At 33.3% G+C, this 18,177-nt stretch overlaps 1 protein-coding gene across 1 annotated transcript in view; it reads left to right on the forward strand.

Annotated features, from left to right (window-relative positions):
- The window catches only part of rhea (Talin_middle and talin-RS domain-containing protein rhea), a 709,058-nt gene that overhangs the window by 152,062 nt on the left and 538,819 nt on the right, over nt 1-18,177 (forward strand). The window contains exons 3-4 of the mRNA XM_090405775.1: nt 1,380-1,477; nt 7,933-8,062. Coding sequence (XP_090261901.1) covers nt 1,380-1,477; nt 7,933-8,062 — 228 coding nt within the window. The remainder of the gene's footprint in view (nt 1-1,379; nt 1,478-7,932; nt 8,063-18,177) is intronic.

The following is an 18,177-nucleotide window of genomic DNA, read 5'->3' on the forward strand; positions in this document are numbered from 1 at the left end:
ATTTATTCCACACATTCACAAATTTCAGACTTGTTTTCCACTCATCTCTGTCATTCCATTTATCATTTCAGCTCCCTCTCAGTTCACTGTTGGCTTACTGGGAACACACTAACCACTTTCTGAACTATGCTGTTATGCTTCACCTCTTGTAACAACTTCCTCACATCTCTTTGTGCATTCTTTTTCTCATGATTGAAATCATTTGTGCCTACACCCACCACCAACTCTGATGCCCATTTGTTGTCCATGTAAAGTGTCAGTTATTAATCTTATTTTGCCACTTGGGAAGTATGTCTTAAGCATATTATTATTCACCACATCTCTGACAGAATTTCTGTACAGTGCCACTTGATATTCCTTTGACCATCTCACTTCAGATGCCCAATTTTAACCTCATTTAATTCATGAATTCTATGCACTTCATTTACCCCTCTAATTCTTGCCCTAAATTCTTCCGATCCACATTTGTACCTCCATTTCTCTCCCCTGTTGCTCCCCAATCTTGGCCACATCATTCTCTTTCTTCAAATGCTTTTGTTTCTCATCACAATTTTTCACATTCGTATTCTCATTCTCTTCATTTATCTTCATAAGTCAAAAGCATTTTTTTTTTCTATGTTGCAATTTTTTTTTGTCCCACATGAAACTCAAACTCTGGGCAAAACTTTTCTACTATTCAGTTACAGGTACCATTTCAAGAAATGGGTTCTTAGACATGCTAATGTTTTGAGAGTTATATGGAATTTATTTTATTTTTGTCAAAATACAATAAATTATATACTTTTTTTTTTTTTTTTTCAGTGATCACTAAAACGTAACAGTAGTGTTGCCTTGATCATATCCCTTGAATAATTACTATTAATATTTGACAGGCAGCTGTCTAATAAAAACTATAACTTTGATTTGGTTATTATACGAGATGCTACTCAAAAATTCAGGGAGTTTGAATAGTGTGCCTGAACCAGTTGTAGTACAGCCTTCTGCCACTTTAAGGAGTGAGCAGTACCCTTTGTAAATCAATATGCCAACAGTCGGCAAGTTGAGAGGTTGCATTCTTGAATTATATGTATTTTTGTAATGTCGTGTTTTAGTGATTCTACAAGTTTCTTCTCCAACTGAAATGGTGGGAGGGCAAACTGTCAATAGTAAGGTTCACTGTAAGGTTTTGAAGCGGCTAAGAAGGGGACTCTGAAGGAGACATTGGAAACTAGGAGTTAGGAAAAGGTATTTTTTTTTATGGCCAAATTCCCTGAACTTCTGAACAGCACCTCATAAACTAAGTTTGATATTTTTGTTTTTCTTTATACAAATATTTTTTCATAAACACATGCCAAACTAATTTTCGAAAGTCTTATTTTTATGACCTAATGTAATTACAGCAAAAGACTATGGACTTTTTCTGGCTGACGAGGATCCAAAGAAAGGTGTTTGGTTGGAACCAGGCAGAGCTCTAGAATATTATTTATTAAGAAATGGGGTAAGAATATTTTTCTGTTCCAAATTGAATTATATGATATACAGTGTTGTTGTTTTTGTGTGGGGGGTTCTGCCAAATTTTCCTCAACTGTCCCTTAGGACTGGCTCAGTCATCTAATGAGGGATTTTAAGCAGTATTTTATGACTATAGATCTGTGTGTGTGTGTGTGTGTGTGTGTGTGTGTGTGTGTGTGTGTGTGTGTGTGTGTGTGTGTGTGTGTTAATGGGCCTGTTTGCTTGTTCTAAGGGAAGAAAAACCTGAGTTTCTGAGTGAAAAAATCATTTCCCTCCAGATGAGAATATACAGTGTTAAGTAATATATTTGAATGCATACATGTGCGTGTGTTTGCTGCAAAGATATTTTAGAGCATCAGTGGATTCTAAGGTTGGTTAACCTTGTATGGATGCTCAGGCATTGCTTATCACCCATGTTGTTTAGAGGAGAAAATACTAGGGATAATAATTAAGTAATTACCTTTATTTATTGGTTAAATTATTAGGATATTTCACTTTGTTTACTAAGACATCTTCTTAGGCATGAAGACACATGCGCGCACCCGCACACACAGTTGTGTATGCAGCCATACCAGTGAGAAGAGAAACAGGCTGAGTGCAAAGACAGGATTGTAACATCCTAGCTGGTACCTGCTATGAATGCAGTGATGGAATCTTGTGTGTTTTGCTGAATGTCTCAAGCTTATCATCTCCCAGATTTTGGGTAGGGTTAGGCAGCTGTATTTATTCATATTTGAAGAATGCTCTAAGCTGTGGCAAATCCCAGGAATAGTCTTTCAGCCTGATATGCGCTTCTGTATATTAAGGAGATTTCTTTCATTGAATGTAGTGATCCATATTGATGACATGGTCTGCCACTCCAGAACAGCTGTAATATGGATAATGAACATAATTCATGTTTGTGCAAGAGCAGGGAATACTGTAGATTGACCAGAATGATCTAGATGATGGCAATGATGATGATGAGATGATTGCCTCCCATATTTTGAGTAAAATGGGACAGCCCAAAACAAGCAAGATCCCATCATCTACCCATAGGGTGTGTCAGCTAGGACTTGAAGATCCAACCTTAATACTCATTGTCTGTTTGCGTTCTTACTAGGATGTGCCTGCATGTGCAGGTACTATGGGTATATATCTATGTGCCCATTAAGATGCTTGGTTACCAAGGCAAAATATTGGATTAATACTTTAACAAGTATTAATTTTTAATTCCTGTAGAGCTTTGAATTCTTCTTTAGAAAGGTTGCGTTTTCGAGGTTTAGCTTTAGTGAGAACACTGGCTGCATCTAATCTGATATTGTTGGGAAGGTTGCGAATATTAGGTTCTAATTGAATCATTATTTCTTCAGAAGGGATTTTTTTCGGTGTTATAGCAAAGTTGTGGCCTAAGGAGAGTGCGCCGATGGCTTCAAGGTTAGGAATGACAGGTTTATTACTGTGTTAAGAGGCAGTTGAGGTTTGCTAGCTGAGTTCTTTTTAAAACTTTCGAATTTTTTGATGTGCCGACAACGTTCTTTTTGGAATTCCTTCTATAATTTTATGCATCTTCAGTGAATATGTTCAAGGAGAAATGTGATAGCTTTGTAGGCCTTGAGTGATATATTAAGGACCCTCCTTAGTAAGTTACAAGACTTGTTGAAGGAGTCCACATAATATTAATAGCAATAATGAAATGATTATAACCTGAGTCCACAGTAGATGGACCAAAAATTGCTTTCAACTCAATTACTGCTGTTAATGAATGATGACACTATACAAGAATAGTATTGCATTGATGTACTTGCATTAATGTGTTATAAATAAACTGGCAATAGAACTTTTAGAATAGATATCATCACTGTCATTGACTATGAAGAGTTAATCTAAATTCCATACTTATCATATTAGTAAATATAAGAGCAAAATCAGCCTTAGTAGATTATGGTTTTAAAAATGGAATGATCAGTTCTGAAAGAACCAAAATATTATGTACAAAGAGTCATGGCATGAAAATTAACATTAAGTGATGTCAGAATAATTCAAGTTAGTTTAAAGAAAATAACAACTGTTGGTTTCTTCCATTTAGTAATAGGTGGTAAAGTAAGATAATCCTGTTAACACTTGGAGCGTAATCAATAAAATTATTTTTATCCTGTCTGAGTGTTAGCAACTCCAAATTATTGAAGAATTAATGGTTAGTATATATTATGTCTGTCAGCTCTGCATTGTTCTCAAATGGAATTATCCATTTTACAGAGGAGAGAGAGCCATCAAGCAGCAGTGTGGCCTGTTTCTGTTTACTCTCATCAGTGATTGAAAATGCCATGAAAATTTGTCATGTCTGTGATTTGAAGAAGTTCACTTCAAATCTTGAAAATTTTTCCAGCTTCATGATAAAAGATTTGTTAGACTTTATGATAAAATCCCAGTTTTTGCAGACTTCTGGATTCAGGGAAACCTTAGATATATAATATGCAAATTGCATATGCACATTATTAACTTCTCTTTTATTCTAGATTTTAGATACTGTTTTTGACAGTATTCATTGCAGTCCATGTATTCAACAGTTACCGTTTCCTTTTGGTTGGTATGTTAGTACTTGATTTTACCATTTACCTAGTTAAGTCAATTTCCTTAGAGATTTTAATATTTAGAACCCCAGCTGGCTTTTTGACAATGGGATTATCTCTGTGATTTCCCTTCTTTTCTTTTCTTTTGGTTGATTATTATTTCCATTCTTGCAATCTAAACTTTTTTAAATGTAGATACATCCATTAAAGTCTGTACACTTGTAATATGTCAGTACTGTGAGTGAACTAAAGACATGAGCTTTTCTTAAGCCATTTCAAACTAATAAGTAGAATAGATAAGTGGGTTGTATCATGCTGGTCATGAAAATTGTCTGCTACCTGAAAATATTCACAAACATCCATACTACAGTGGAATATTTAAACCCGCAGCTTGTTGGTTGGAGAGCAGTTATTTCTGTATTGTCACCTATCTAATGCTGGTAGAAATGTGCATTCGTTTATTGTAATGGTGAAAGGTGAAGACCAGCCATCTACCACTTACCAAAAGAGTGAAAATCCATCCCTTTAGGAAATGAAAGGCATTAGAAGATTTATGACACATATATCTTCTTCTCTTCTGCTCATGGTGGGTTGAGTTCCTCAAAGATGGATTTTTGCCATTTCTTTTTATCTGCTGTCTTTTTATGTAGTTCTGTTATGGAGTTTAAGTGGGTGCTTTCTTTAATGTTGTCAATCCATTAATTTTTTAGTCTTCTCTACTGGGCTGTCCTTTTTCATTTGTTTTTCTTTCTGTCCAGCTTGTTCTATTGATTTTCTTAGGCAGTTTATTCCAAAAAGCATTGAGTTTATCCATTTCTTTTTTTCTTAAGATCCAACATTCTGAGCTATAAAATACTGTGGGAATTATCATTGTTTTATATATCTTTGAGTTCTTTTCTTAATCTTTTATTGTTCCATATTTTTCATAATCTGCCCATTGTTATCCATTCATTATTGATTCTGTGTTTTATGGTTTTGAAATAGTCTAGATGTTCAGTGATCATTGATCCTAAGTAATTGAATTGCTTTACTTGTTCTATATTATTGTTTCCTATTTTCATTTGGATTGCTTCCTTTTTTCTTCCTATTACCATTAGTTTTATTTTACTAAAATTGATTTAAATATATTTGTTACTTGTTTGATGCAGCTTGGTCAGGATATTTTCTAATTTTTCTTGACTATCTGTAGTGATAACTATGTCATCAGCATGCTATATTTCTTCCATTTACAGTTATGAGGGTGGTCTGAAAAGTTATCAGCCTAACAATGATAAAACGAATTTATAATTTCAAATTTATTTTATTTTTCAACATAATCTCCCTTAAGACTAATACATTTATTCCAGAGATGCTCCAGCGCCATTATCCCATTCTTGTAATGGTTCTCAATAAGATCTGCAAAATACCCCTCTACAGCTGCAATCATCTCTTAATTTGAAGAAAAATGCTGCCCAGTGAAAGAGGTTTAGTTTTGGGAAGAGATAGAAGTCAGATAGAGCCAAATCTGGGGAATAGGGCAGATGTTCAAACAATTCATAGTGCAGATCCCTTAATTTTCCCATTGCCAAAACACCTTTGTGTTTTGGCAATGGGAAAATTAAGGGAACTGCACCATGAATGGGAACTGCACCACCCTAATTTTTCTCGATATATTTATTCATTTATTTATATGAAAGATAATTTTTTTATTCTGCAAACTGAGTTTTTTCTCACGAATTTTTTCGTCTAGTCTGGTTAAAAGATCGGAATAATATTTCCCCATTATTGTTTTACCATTTTCAAGATAATTAATAAACGAAACGCCTTTAGCATCCCAAAACACCAACTCTATGATCTTTCCTGCTGATGGAACTGACTTGCTGTGAGAAAGTTGGTTCTGTTGTGAGCAAGCGCAGCACCCATCTTGTGCAAAGCTTTTTCATTTGCAATTCTTCATGCAAAATATATCCTACACGTTCTTTTATAAATATATCCCCACACAGTCTCAGCAATTTCATGCACTTTGACTCGCCGGTCATCCAATACCATATCGTGCACTTGATCAATGATTTCTGGTGTTGTTACACTTTTTGGACGTTCTTCACGTGGATCATCTTCAAGGCTGGTACGGTTATGTTTAAACTCGGCAGCCCATTTCTTAATTGTCGAAAACGAAGGAGAAAAGTGCCCATAAACTTTTATGAACTTCAAATGAATTTCTTTTGACATTAAACCTTCTAAAACAAAGAATTTTATAACCACACGATACTCAATTTTATCCATTTCAAAGGATACAGACAACACTTTTGCTTCAGACAGCTGTATAAAAGAAACTACATGATAGAATGACTTGCGATTTCACATGGATGCTTATGACAGAAATATCAACTTAGAAAAAAAAAAAATCTTGCCGATAGTGTTGCCATCTATGATTGAGGCCAAGAACTTTTCAAACCACCCCTGTATGCCTTCATGCATCTGTAGTCCTTCATATACTACTACTTTTAGGTACAGGTTGAATAAAGTTGGTGGCAATGGGCAGCCTTGCATAACTTCCTTTTTAATTGCTATTTGATCTCGGTCTGTGTTTTTGTATTTCACTATTACTTGTGTTTCTGAATAGTAATTCTTGATACAGTTTAATAGGTATTTGTCCAACCCTTTGTTTTCTAGAATTTTAATGAGTTTACTTTTTATCAAGTCAAAAGCTTGTTTGAAGTCAACAAAACAGGTAGAGTTTTTTTTTATTTTTGTTTGTCATAAGCAGGGGCAGCTCTTATATAGGCACTGCGGAACTGCAGCACCCTAATTTTTCTCGATATATTTATTCATTTATTTATATTTGCTTGTAATATTTAATTTTATCATCAACAATCCTATACAATTCTCTTATTTAGTATAAAAAAATAATAAAAATCCATCTTGTAGCACTTAGGAGGGCAAAGGATGCTAGCAGCACTGTGTTTACCACAGTGTCATATTGCTACGTGTGCAAGCATATGCACGTCATAGTGAGATGCGAGCTATTAGTGTAATGTGGCACTGTCCATCGCGCAGTTCCACTGTTGTTTATATGCAGTTTTTGCCAGTAGTGGAGTGTTCATAGTGCTTATCATGTTTACTCCGTCTCTTTAAATATTTTTAAAGATTTTAAAACGGAGTAAATATTTGGACATTGCAATTAAAGACATAATATTTGTTATAGTTTTTATTTTAGAACATTATTGGGGTTATGATAATGGATTTTATTTTTAAGTAATTTTGAATTATACTAAACTGTTATCGATAAAATACTATAATTTTATCGATAATAAACAATATTGTTTCATGTTTAATTTTTTAAAAGATTTTTACCATAATTTTGATATTTTATCCAAACACGTATACACTGTACTTATAGTGTGTATGTATATTTCGAAAGTTGTAAGTATCCCCATGATTTCAAGCCACGAGCCGCCACTGGTCATAAGATCTGATAATCTGTTTAATATGAAAATTGCATCTCTTGTGCTTCTCGTATTTCTAAATCCCATTTGCTCTTCTTCCATCTATTCTTCATAGGAATATTTAATTCTGTTTTGATTCAGGGAAACCTTAAGAATGCATTCTCTGAATGAACTGACATATTCAGAGGTTTGTAGAGTGATCAGTGAACATGCATTAAAATTTTAGTTCATTATCTATAAATTTCCTTATATATATATATATTATCTTCAGCACATATGTTTGTGCCTTTTGAAAATAATTTGGAATAAAATTTAATTTTTGTTGGGATTGCTTCACAAGCCTTCAGATATGATTGCTGAATAAAAACTCTCATTTGAGCAAAAGAAAATAATGTATTTCCATAATCCTTTGACTAACAGTTGTTTATTTGGTCTTATTATGCTTTCTTAAACTATTTTCTTAGGACCTCCTGGAATACAGAAAAAAGACAAGAACTCTTCGTGTGAGAATGCTTGATGGCACTGTGAAGACCGTTTTAGTTGATGATAGTCAACCTGTTGCAAACCTAATGGTAGTAATATGTACAAAAATTGGTTAGTACAATTATCTTTAACTACAAAGTGAAAAATTATACTTATAAAAGATGTTGAAAGTTTTTCCACTTGGTTATATTATAAATTAAAGATGCCAAAAAATTATATTCTTTGTTTTTTCCTTTATCCAAGTTTAAGCAAAGAAAGTATGCATATGAAGTCACACTTCCCAACTGGGCTACTTGTATATAGAGGCTAATGACTTCACATCAATTGCCTTAGTATCCCATAATGCAGTGCACATATCCTTATGGACACATATAATGCTATGGGAATGGGCCACTCTCCAGACTGGCTTCAACCTTTATTGAGGTGAAAAAAGTTAAAGGGGTGCTCATCATAGGCATAGATTACTTAGTATAGGGATGCAAGAGTGCCTGCTAGTATTTGGAGAAATAAAAAACAAATAGATAGTATGAGAGAGATGGAAAAGGTCTCAGCTTCTTTTATATAATCATATAGCCAAAGGCTATCAGTTTTCCTTTTTTGGCAATCTCATATAGATGAACAACTAAAAAACCAATTGAAACTAAAGCGCTGTGATGACTGATATCCAGGTGGTTAGCCTTATCTGAGTGGGTACACGACAACTGGGCGACGGAATAAAAGATCAAATATGCAATTCTATTCTGTTGATCTATTACCAGGTAAATTTAAGTAATATTTTTTTGAGAAATGAGTTAAAAGAATGGTATAAACATAAAATTTGAAAAATGTCACTTATAATTAAGTTTATTTTTATTGTGTAGAATTACGAATTGTATAGAAGTTATATTGAAATTTCCCATAGAAAAAAATGAGTCAGCTAGTTAATAAATATTTATATTATTTATTTTCGTTTATATCATATATCAAAATTTGTAGGATCGTTTAAGAAAGAGATGGTTAAAAAGAGTGGTCCGAAAATGATTTAAAAATGAAAAGATATAATTGCACAGTATTAAAATAAAGAATCTAGTTTTGTTTTAATTAATTTATTAATATTATTTTGTAATTAACAAACATATTTACAAATGTTACATATATACAATAAAACAAAAAAGTATATGAAATTCAAGACAATTTTTTTGAATTTATTAATTCATATTATAGTTATATGCAGTACCACGTAAATATTCTATTATATTTTCCCTATCGTAATTAATAACTTTTTTCAAAATTCTTTGGTCAGCTTCATCGTAATGTCTACGTTTGTGCTCATGTTGAAAACCTGCTACTGCTCTTTCATAATCAACATCATATGTTTTTTGAATTTTTTGTAGTTCATTTATAAAAATCCATAAATTTGGATGACTTGCGCTGCTGCCAAAGCTCAATTGCAGTTTTCGATGACAGGCTTCTGCAAAATTATTTGTCCTATCGCTTCCATTTATTGTTCTTTGGTACACAGACCAAATGTTTGAGGGAAAAATCGGTGGAGCCCTGGTTCTGTTATTCCTTAGACGACCTATGTGTGTTTGTAAACCATTCTAAAATTGGTTCATATTCATTGGATAAATGATTTTCAAGTTCAGAAATAGCATAAATAATATCTTGTTCTGGAACGAAAGCAAGCGAAGTGATCATTTTTGAATTTAAAGCGAATTGCACATCAGAATTATATCTGGTTAAAAGACTGCATGAAGCTAAATGCCTACGAAGATTTTGTACGAGATGAAAAAAAGCAACCATTTATGTTAGCTTGTGTAAATACTATTTGTAACGCTTGATGAATGGCAATTTCAAAATCAACATTTATATTTTCGGGATCTAGTAATGGCCACATTTCATGTATCATATAAAATAATTTTGTGTATGTTTCAAGAGTCTTAATAGGTAATAAACAATATAAAACAGGGAAAACAGGACCTCCATCCTTTCGACCAAAATAACAAAAATTTGAGCAAAAAGAGGGGAGGAGTAAAAATGTGCCATCCATAAATGATTCATTCATGCTTTGGCTCCACACTGCATGGCTTTCACGACCAAAAATTTATATTCTCATGGGGTCGACCTGTTCTGATCCAGAATCAGCCAATAAAAGACGTTCAAATTGTGATGGATTGAATTCATAATTTAAGTATTCTTCAGGAATAATTATTGTTTCCCTAGAATCAGGATTAATTGGGGCTTTTAAATTTTTTAATCTTCTTCTTTGAATATTTCTGCACAGACTGCTATGATTTGGAAGCATTCCTTCTACCGCAGAAGAAACATTTTGTAGAACTTGAATTCTGATTTGTGATGGGTTGGTCATTGTCGTATCCGCTAATTTTTTGACTGTTGTACTAACTTCTTGCGTTATGACTCTGACTGCATTTCCAGAACTGTTACATGTTGTGTTCTTGTTTTTCAGAAATTAGTGATCCATCACTGACACTTGTCCAGATTCTACCTTTGCATCCTTTGTTTTTATTTTCACATCGCCAAAATTGAATTGAACCTTTCTTATCAATCTTGTCTTTAACATAAAGATACCCATTCCAAGCATATTTTTCCTTGTCTCTTTGACTTAATATTCTTGAATTATCCATTTCTGAAGAATAGAAACAAGAAATATAAATATAAAAATGAAATTAAAAAAAGGTTTTCACTATTGATATATTTAAGAATTTTTTTCAGTACTATTTGAAAAATAGTACTGAAAAAATTCTTAATTATATCGATAGTGAAATATTTCTATACTTCTATATATTTGTACTTAGCAATTTGTTTCATTTGAGAGATAATCAAGAGTTTGAAATTTATTTAAATTAATTTAGATGTCACGTATACAATTTAGTATACGATTAAGATTATAAATTTTGAATACATACCTTTTATTTACTGAAACTTGTTCTTTGCGTGTGGGAACTGTAATGTTGACACAAATATCGGAAACCATGTAATAAACAAACAAACAAACTAGGCTTACTGTTTAATAGAAGTCAAAATATCTTGCGGATGCATATTAAACTAAACCGCACACAAAACGCCCGAATGATAAATTGCCAAACAAGACACCTTAAGCAGTGAAGCTCAGAAATACTTCTTCGGACAATAAAAATAAACTTAATTGTAAGTGAGATTTTTCAAATTTTATGTTCATAGCGTAATTCTATGGGAAATTTCAATATAACTTCAATACAATTCGTAATTCTACACAATAAAAATAAACTTAATTATAAGCAAGATTTTCAATTTTTTTTGTTTATACCGTTCTTTTAACTCATTTTTACCTGGTAATAGATCAACAGAATAGAATTGCATATTTCATCTTTTATTCTGTTGCCCAATTGACCTTCGTCCAGTTGTCCGTCGCCCAGTTGACCGTGTCCCATCTGAGTTAACCGCTTTGAGTTTGGCCTTCTCTACTTGGGATTGCTCTTGTCATCCCTGCAATTGACTATAAGACCACATTGAACTAAGAGGATGGGACTATTTAAAAAAACCTCTCATAGCAAGATAGACAGAATTCTAGCTCCCCCTCCCCCTGGTGAATATTACATAATGAGGGTAGTCTACACCATCTAGTCAAAAATTTGATATCTCCTAGAATGCTTCTTTCTAAAAACAAAAATCATGTGACTGAACAAAACCATTTGAAGTCTCATCAGTGGGAGCCTGACCTAGAAGTGATGCCAAGGTTGAAGTAATACAGAAGTCATATTTCCATTTACAAGTAGCTAAAAGGTGTCACACCTTATTGAAATACTCTGGATTAGAGAAAGATGTTGAAAGCATTTTCCACTTGGTTATATTATAAAGTAAAAATGCCAAGGAATTATGTTCTTGGTTTTATCTCTTATTCAAGCGTAAGCGAACACAGTTTGCATGAAGTCACTTCATGACTGCGCTACTTGTATATAGAGGCTAATGACTTCACATCTTGGCATGTTTAATTTATAATATAAATTAATGAGCTCATCATGAAAATTTAACTTTGTTTCTCTGAATCATTCCTCTTCATCATTCCTCACAGATGGTGTTTTCTAACTAAGTATGAAACTATTGAAATTGCCAATGACAAAAAGTTCAAAATTCTCTGTATCAGTTCAATTATTGTCCTTACTGATCATTCATTTGACAGGTGAAAATCCATTTAGGAAAATGCCACTGTTCTTTATCCAGAAGAGTTGACAAGAGGTCTTGTAAGTAATTAAATAAAGATAGTTCTCTCTTCAGTAATATTCTTATAGAAACAGCATTCAAAAAATAATCCATAGAGAACAACTTCATGCATCATCTCTTGTGTGTGAGGAAATACTAATTTCAGTAATCCCCATAAAACATAAACTCTTTTAGAGAATTTGCTATTAGAATGGAAATGCCTATTGATGTTCTAGATAAGGAAATTTTCTTTGCATTGAAAAATCAAGTAGTGACAGCCGTAAAGAAACTGAAGAAACTGCTATAGCAAGTAAATGCTGTCTGTATGCTGGGTCAAGAGCATAGTAATCTGGTTGTCCCTGAAAAGCTGAAGCCAATAATCTCTGGGGAACACTCTGCAGGAAAGACTGATCCACAAAAACCAAGGCAGATGAAATGAAAGATGAATGATTAGTGAATCATAGTTCATTTGTACAAGGATATTGGGCAGTATTGAGTTGCTCTAGATCATAGGTTCCCAAAGTGGGCGGTACTGTCCCCTGTGGGTGCTGAAGCCTTCTAGGGGGGGCTATAGTGGGATCAGAAGCATTTGGGGCATTCAGGAGCGGTCTAGGGGTCGGTTATATAGAAGAAATAGGGCTCTTTATAGAAGAAATTAATAATATATATTTAAAAATTAATTATTTTTGTGATTTTGCATTAGATAATCATTTAAAATTTAAATATTGCTTTTAATTCATCTTATGCCCGTCTTACACGATCAATTTTTTTATCAGTTTTCTATTTCAATTATTTAATCATTTGAAAATTTGCCATGTCAGATAGAAATAGATGTCAATGAGAAAATAGAGCATGTATATATGTATAATAGGTTATGTTTACAGTAGCAAATATATTTGTTATATTTCATTTCAAAATATATATAAAATATATAAAACCACTTTTCTAATTGATTTGTACAAAAATAAACCCAATTTTATATAATTTGATATTACAAGTAAAAATAATAATGGCAAGAAAGAAATAAAATCGTAAATTTTAGTTAGCCTAGTTAGTACTAACTTATATTGCTAACTAGAGGGGGGGAAAAAAGCAAATATTATTCGAAACTTATTATACTGTTTTCTGTGGTTATGTTTTGTAGGTTTGTTGTTTATATCTTGTGTAATTATTTTATTTATTAATTATTATTTATAATTATTTGGACAATGTCGTGGTCGGACTAACAAAATGCACTTGCATGCAAAATAAAAAATTGAACGTGTCATACAGGATATTTTAACTTCTATTTTTTATATACTTAAAAAATTTATTCATTTTTTGCTTTTGTAAAAATTGATCGTGCCATACAGGCTTTAGTCTATCATGTCATATCTTTAGTCATGCAGCAGACGAGTCTTAACTAGTAGTATGTTGGTCAACTATTACGTAGGTAATTCACTCAATTCAGCATGTTTTGACAGGAATATGGATGCTTGCAGTGACTTGTTCAAAGCACGAGTACGATGGTATCGCAAACAAGTCAATGCATGCAAGTCGATTCGGGCTGGATTTCAAATCTATAAATACCAGTGGTTTATAGATTTGAAATCTAGCCCGAATCGATCTTTTTGTGTGCTTTGCCAACAATCATCAGTCGAAAGTGTGATAGATAAGTGGAGTCATACAAAGTGTAAATTAAATCTTTTATTTTGTGAATATTTATGCAAATTTTATTACTTCATTATGTTTGAATATAAGAAGAAATGTCAACAGTTCAGTATTGAGTATTTGAAATATAGTTTTATTCAGTCTCCTACGAACCAATTATTACCCATGTGCTTGATTTGCCAAAAAGTATTTTCAAACGAAGCAGTGAAGCCTTCTAGGCTACAAGAGCATTTGACTAAAATGCATGCTGACAAAAAGAATAAAAATTTGTCCTATTTTCAAGTACTAGAAGAAAAATATTTCAAACGTCTAACTATATCAAAACTTTTTACGTCGTCTACTAAACAAGGTAATGACGGATTACAAGCTTCTTGTAATATTTCATTATTAATCGCAAAAGCAGGAAAACCACACACAATTGGTGAGGAATTAATCTTGCCGGCAGTAAAAGAAGTAATAAACACTGTGCTTCATAAGCCAGTGTCAGATATCATCAGGAAAATTCCTTTGAGCAATAATTCAGTGCAAAGAAGAATCGATGAAATGGCTGAAGACGTCGAAAAATCATTGTGCGATTATTTGAAGACATGCCAATTTTCCGTTCAACTCGATGAATCAACTCTCCCAAATAATGAACCACTACGCTTATCATACATACGATTCATAAAAGAAGAAAAAGTTTGTCAAGAATTATTATTTGCTAAAAACTTGGAAGCGGATACAAAGGGAGAATCTATGTTTAATATCATGAATAAATTTTTTCAAGAGAAAGACATTCCTATTCGTAATATTTTGTCTGATGGTGCTCCAGCAATGACAGGGTGCCACAAGGGTTTCATAGTGCATTTGAAACAAGCAGTACCAAATGTACTCGCTATAAATTGTTTTCTTCATCGTCAACATTTGGTTGCAAAAAATTTAAGTGAACGCCTGCACACGTCTCTCCATTACGTTATTAGAGTAGTCAACAAGATTAGAAGCAATTCATTGAGTGACAGATTGTTTAGCCAACTTTGTAGTGAAAATGATGAAGATTTCAAACGTTTGTGGTTCACACAGAAGTTTGCTGGCTTTCAAAAGGTATTTGTCTGAATCGATTTTACAATTTGTTTGATTCAGTACTAGAGTTCCTAGAAAACAGAGACGATGGATTTCGGGCCAACCTGATTACATCCAAAAATGACATCACTTATTTGACAAACCTCTATAAAATATTTAATGAAGTCAATCTACAACTACAAGGTGATGAATTGAATTGAATTAAAACAAAAAACGTTATTGCTGCTTTTGTAGGGAAACTTCTTCTGTTCAAGTGGAATATGGGCCGAGGGGAATATAGCCACTTTTCAAATTTATCAGCAGTGTTTCTCGAAAAGGAAGATTTACTTACATACTGCCAACACTTGGAGGTTCTCCATGCTGATTTCATTGAGCGATTCAAGGATATTCTAAACATGAATATACCAAATTGGGTTCTAGATCCTTTCTCACATGTAAGCACAGCAGTATCATCAAATTTAGAAGTGGAACTCATAGAACTCATAACAAATGAAGAACTAAAAATAAAATTCAAAACTGGATACCAAGAGTTCTGGCTTCAAAAATCAATACCGACACCGTATCCTGGATTATGGGAAATAGTGCAGAAATTTTTAATTGCGTTTCCATCTGCTTATTTGGCTGAGCGTGGGTTTAGTGCTGTAGTAAATTTACTATCTAAGAAAAGGAACCGATTGCATATAACTGAGCATGGCGATTTACGACTGTTTTTAACGAAAGTTGAACCCAATATTAACAAACTTTTAAAAATGCACCAGGCTCATCCTTCACATTAATTTGTTATTTTTTCTTTGTATTTTTACTTTATAAGTTAGAAATAAACAATTTTGTAATATATTTAATGGTGTTTTAATTATTACAATAAGATTCTTACTAATGCAATGCAATCTCTTAATTGTATTCCACATTTTCATATTTAAACCATTGTACGAAACTGTGTATAATGTTATTCGAGCATACATTTTACAATCTTTACATATGGGCTACGTTTCACCAAATCGGTATAGCAATAACTGTGTTCAAGATGAAGCACATATTGGCCACTTCTTTTTAAAAATTCAACGGCATAAGCAGTAATGTATCATTAGTTGCTATTTACGTCAAAAATATCAAACGGCTTGAACGCGGAAAACTTTTATTATGGGTGGGCGTTACAAAATTTATGTCTTGCAAAGTGGGCGGTGGCCCGAAAAAGTTTGGGAACCTATGCTCTAGATTAACAGAAATTAGGGAATGAGATATGCCAGTTCTGCTGAACAGTGTCTGAGGACATCTCTTCTACAGATCTGGCAAAAACTGACTGTTTGTGAAAGAGTTGCTGAAGAGTGGGCAAGAGAGAGAGAGAGATCTTCAATCAGCTAAACTGCTCTCTTGAACACCAAGTATTTTTAGAAGGTTTTGCTGCACTACCACAAATATGAGAGTAGCATTTCAACCAGGCTGGGTGGATTTGAGATGTATACAGAGTAAATAACTGGACATATGAAAAGCAATGTCATGAACAAAAAGAATACAAGTATTTTGAAAGCCAAGGATTCTATAGACATGATATGATCATGCCAGGAAAGGCTAGGAGTAAGAATGAGTCCACAAAGAGAGAGAGAGAGAGAGAGATCTGGTCTTGGTTGTTAAGATGAACATTATCAAAAAGAGACAAGAAAGAACAAAAAGTCAAAACTATGGTTTATAAACATTGAAGGTGATCATTTGCCATCATTCCATCGAAGGATGATATGAAGATCACTTTTTAGGACACTTATAGATTTTGAAGGTTGAGATGTTTGAGCACTGCAAGGTTTGTCATATTAGTAGAATGAGTAGAGAGCACCACCGTCAACAAAACATGGATGGACCTAAGGTCAGCAAAAGAAGGTAATTTATGTATATGAGAAGGGGGTCGGTGAAAAAAACAGTCCTAAGGACTACCTGCATTAGGTAGAAAATCTGAAGAGAAAACCAGTTACAAAAAGGAGACGATAGACCACGAGTTGGCAATTTTCCAAGAAGTCCTCAATGCAAAACTCTATCAGATGACTTGGAATTATCAAGTGCAGCATCACATTTCTCTAAATTCCCACATGCCTCATATACATAAGCAGGTGATGTAGGTGAGGAGATCTGTTGTATATCTTGATTGACTTTATATATTATAAAGAGTAGTACATCGTGTTTATTTGGCCATACCAGTATATAAAGATGAAAACCGATTAGTTTTCCAACTGATACTTATGGTTTCTTGGATTAGGATAAACAAAAATACAATAAAAGGCTAACATGAAGTATAACATTACTAAAATACAGAATGTATATGAACCGTTCTGCATTTTAATTTTATAACTTGAAACAAGCATCAAAAAAGAGACAAGAAAAAGAAAAAAAAAGTTAAAACTATGTTTTAAAACATTGAAAGTGACCAGTTGCCATTAATGAGCATTAGAAGTTGAAATGGAAACCATGTGGAGTGTGGGAACTTGCACAAGTTTACTATTATTCAGTAATGTATGCAACAGAGTTGGCTGTCTAACATGCAGAAAGATCTAATGAGCAATATGCAGATATCACAGAGTATCAATCCTTGATTGGTTGTCCTCTAACTCAGAAGAAGCCACAAGAATCTGTGGTGAAACTAGTTAGTTTTCATTTTTATGTTGTTACAGCGAAATAAACCCAATGCATTTTTCTTTATAATTGATTTTTATTGGTTGAAAGTATATAATTATCAACAATACACACACTGGTAGTTGTCAACGAGTTGATGCCTCTCTAGTTGTTAAAGAAGTTGCCTCTCTAGGTGTTAAAGAAGCGGACAATCGATGACCTTTTCCATTACTTTAAACAAGGTGAGAACAATAGGTCAGTAGTTTGATAACTCACACCTGTCACGTGGGAACAAGCCCACGCACACCTAATATGTGGGCTTGTTCCCATGCCATAGGGATGGATGCCAGCTGAGTTTAATACAGTAGACAGATGATAAAGTACTTAGTCTAGAGCATACCTCCTGAGACTCTTTTACTATCTATTTCTTCAGTATTCATCTAATGTTCATCTATATTTCATCAGCTTTACCTTTACCTTACCAATACTAACAAATATCCATCTGTTAGTATTGCAATACTAACAGATGGATATTTGGTGCAAATTTTGAGCAGAGTATGGAATGAAACTTTTCATTCCAGTGGATGAAAAGATTACAAGTATTTGGATTTGGAGAATGGAAACAGTATTCTGACCATGGAAAGTGGAGTAAACGACTTAGCATTGTTGAAGTGCTAAAGGACACAAGGTTTTGAATGACTGAGGGAGAGGCATTCTCTTAGAGATGAAACTTTGGTGAG

The sequence above is a fragment of the Typopeltis vanoorti genome, chromosome 15 (genome assembly GCF_054136105.1).
Source record: "Typopeltis vanoorti isolate ZY-2024b chromosome 15, IOZ_Tvanoo_1.0, whole genome shotgun sequence".
In the NCBI taxonomy this organism is placed as follows: domain Eukaryota; kingdom Metazoa; phylum Arthropoda; class Arachnida; order Uropygi; family Thelyphonidae; genus Typopeltis; species Typopeltis vanoorti.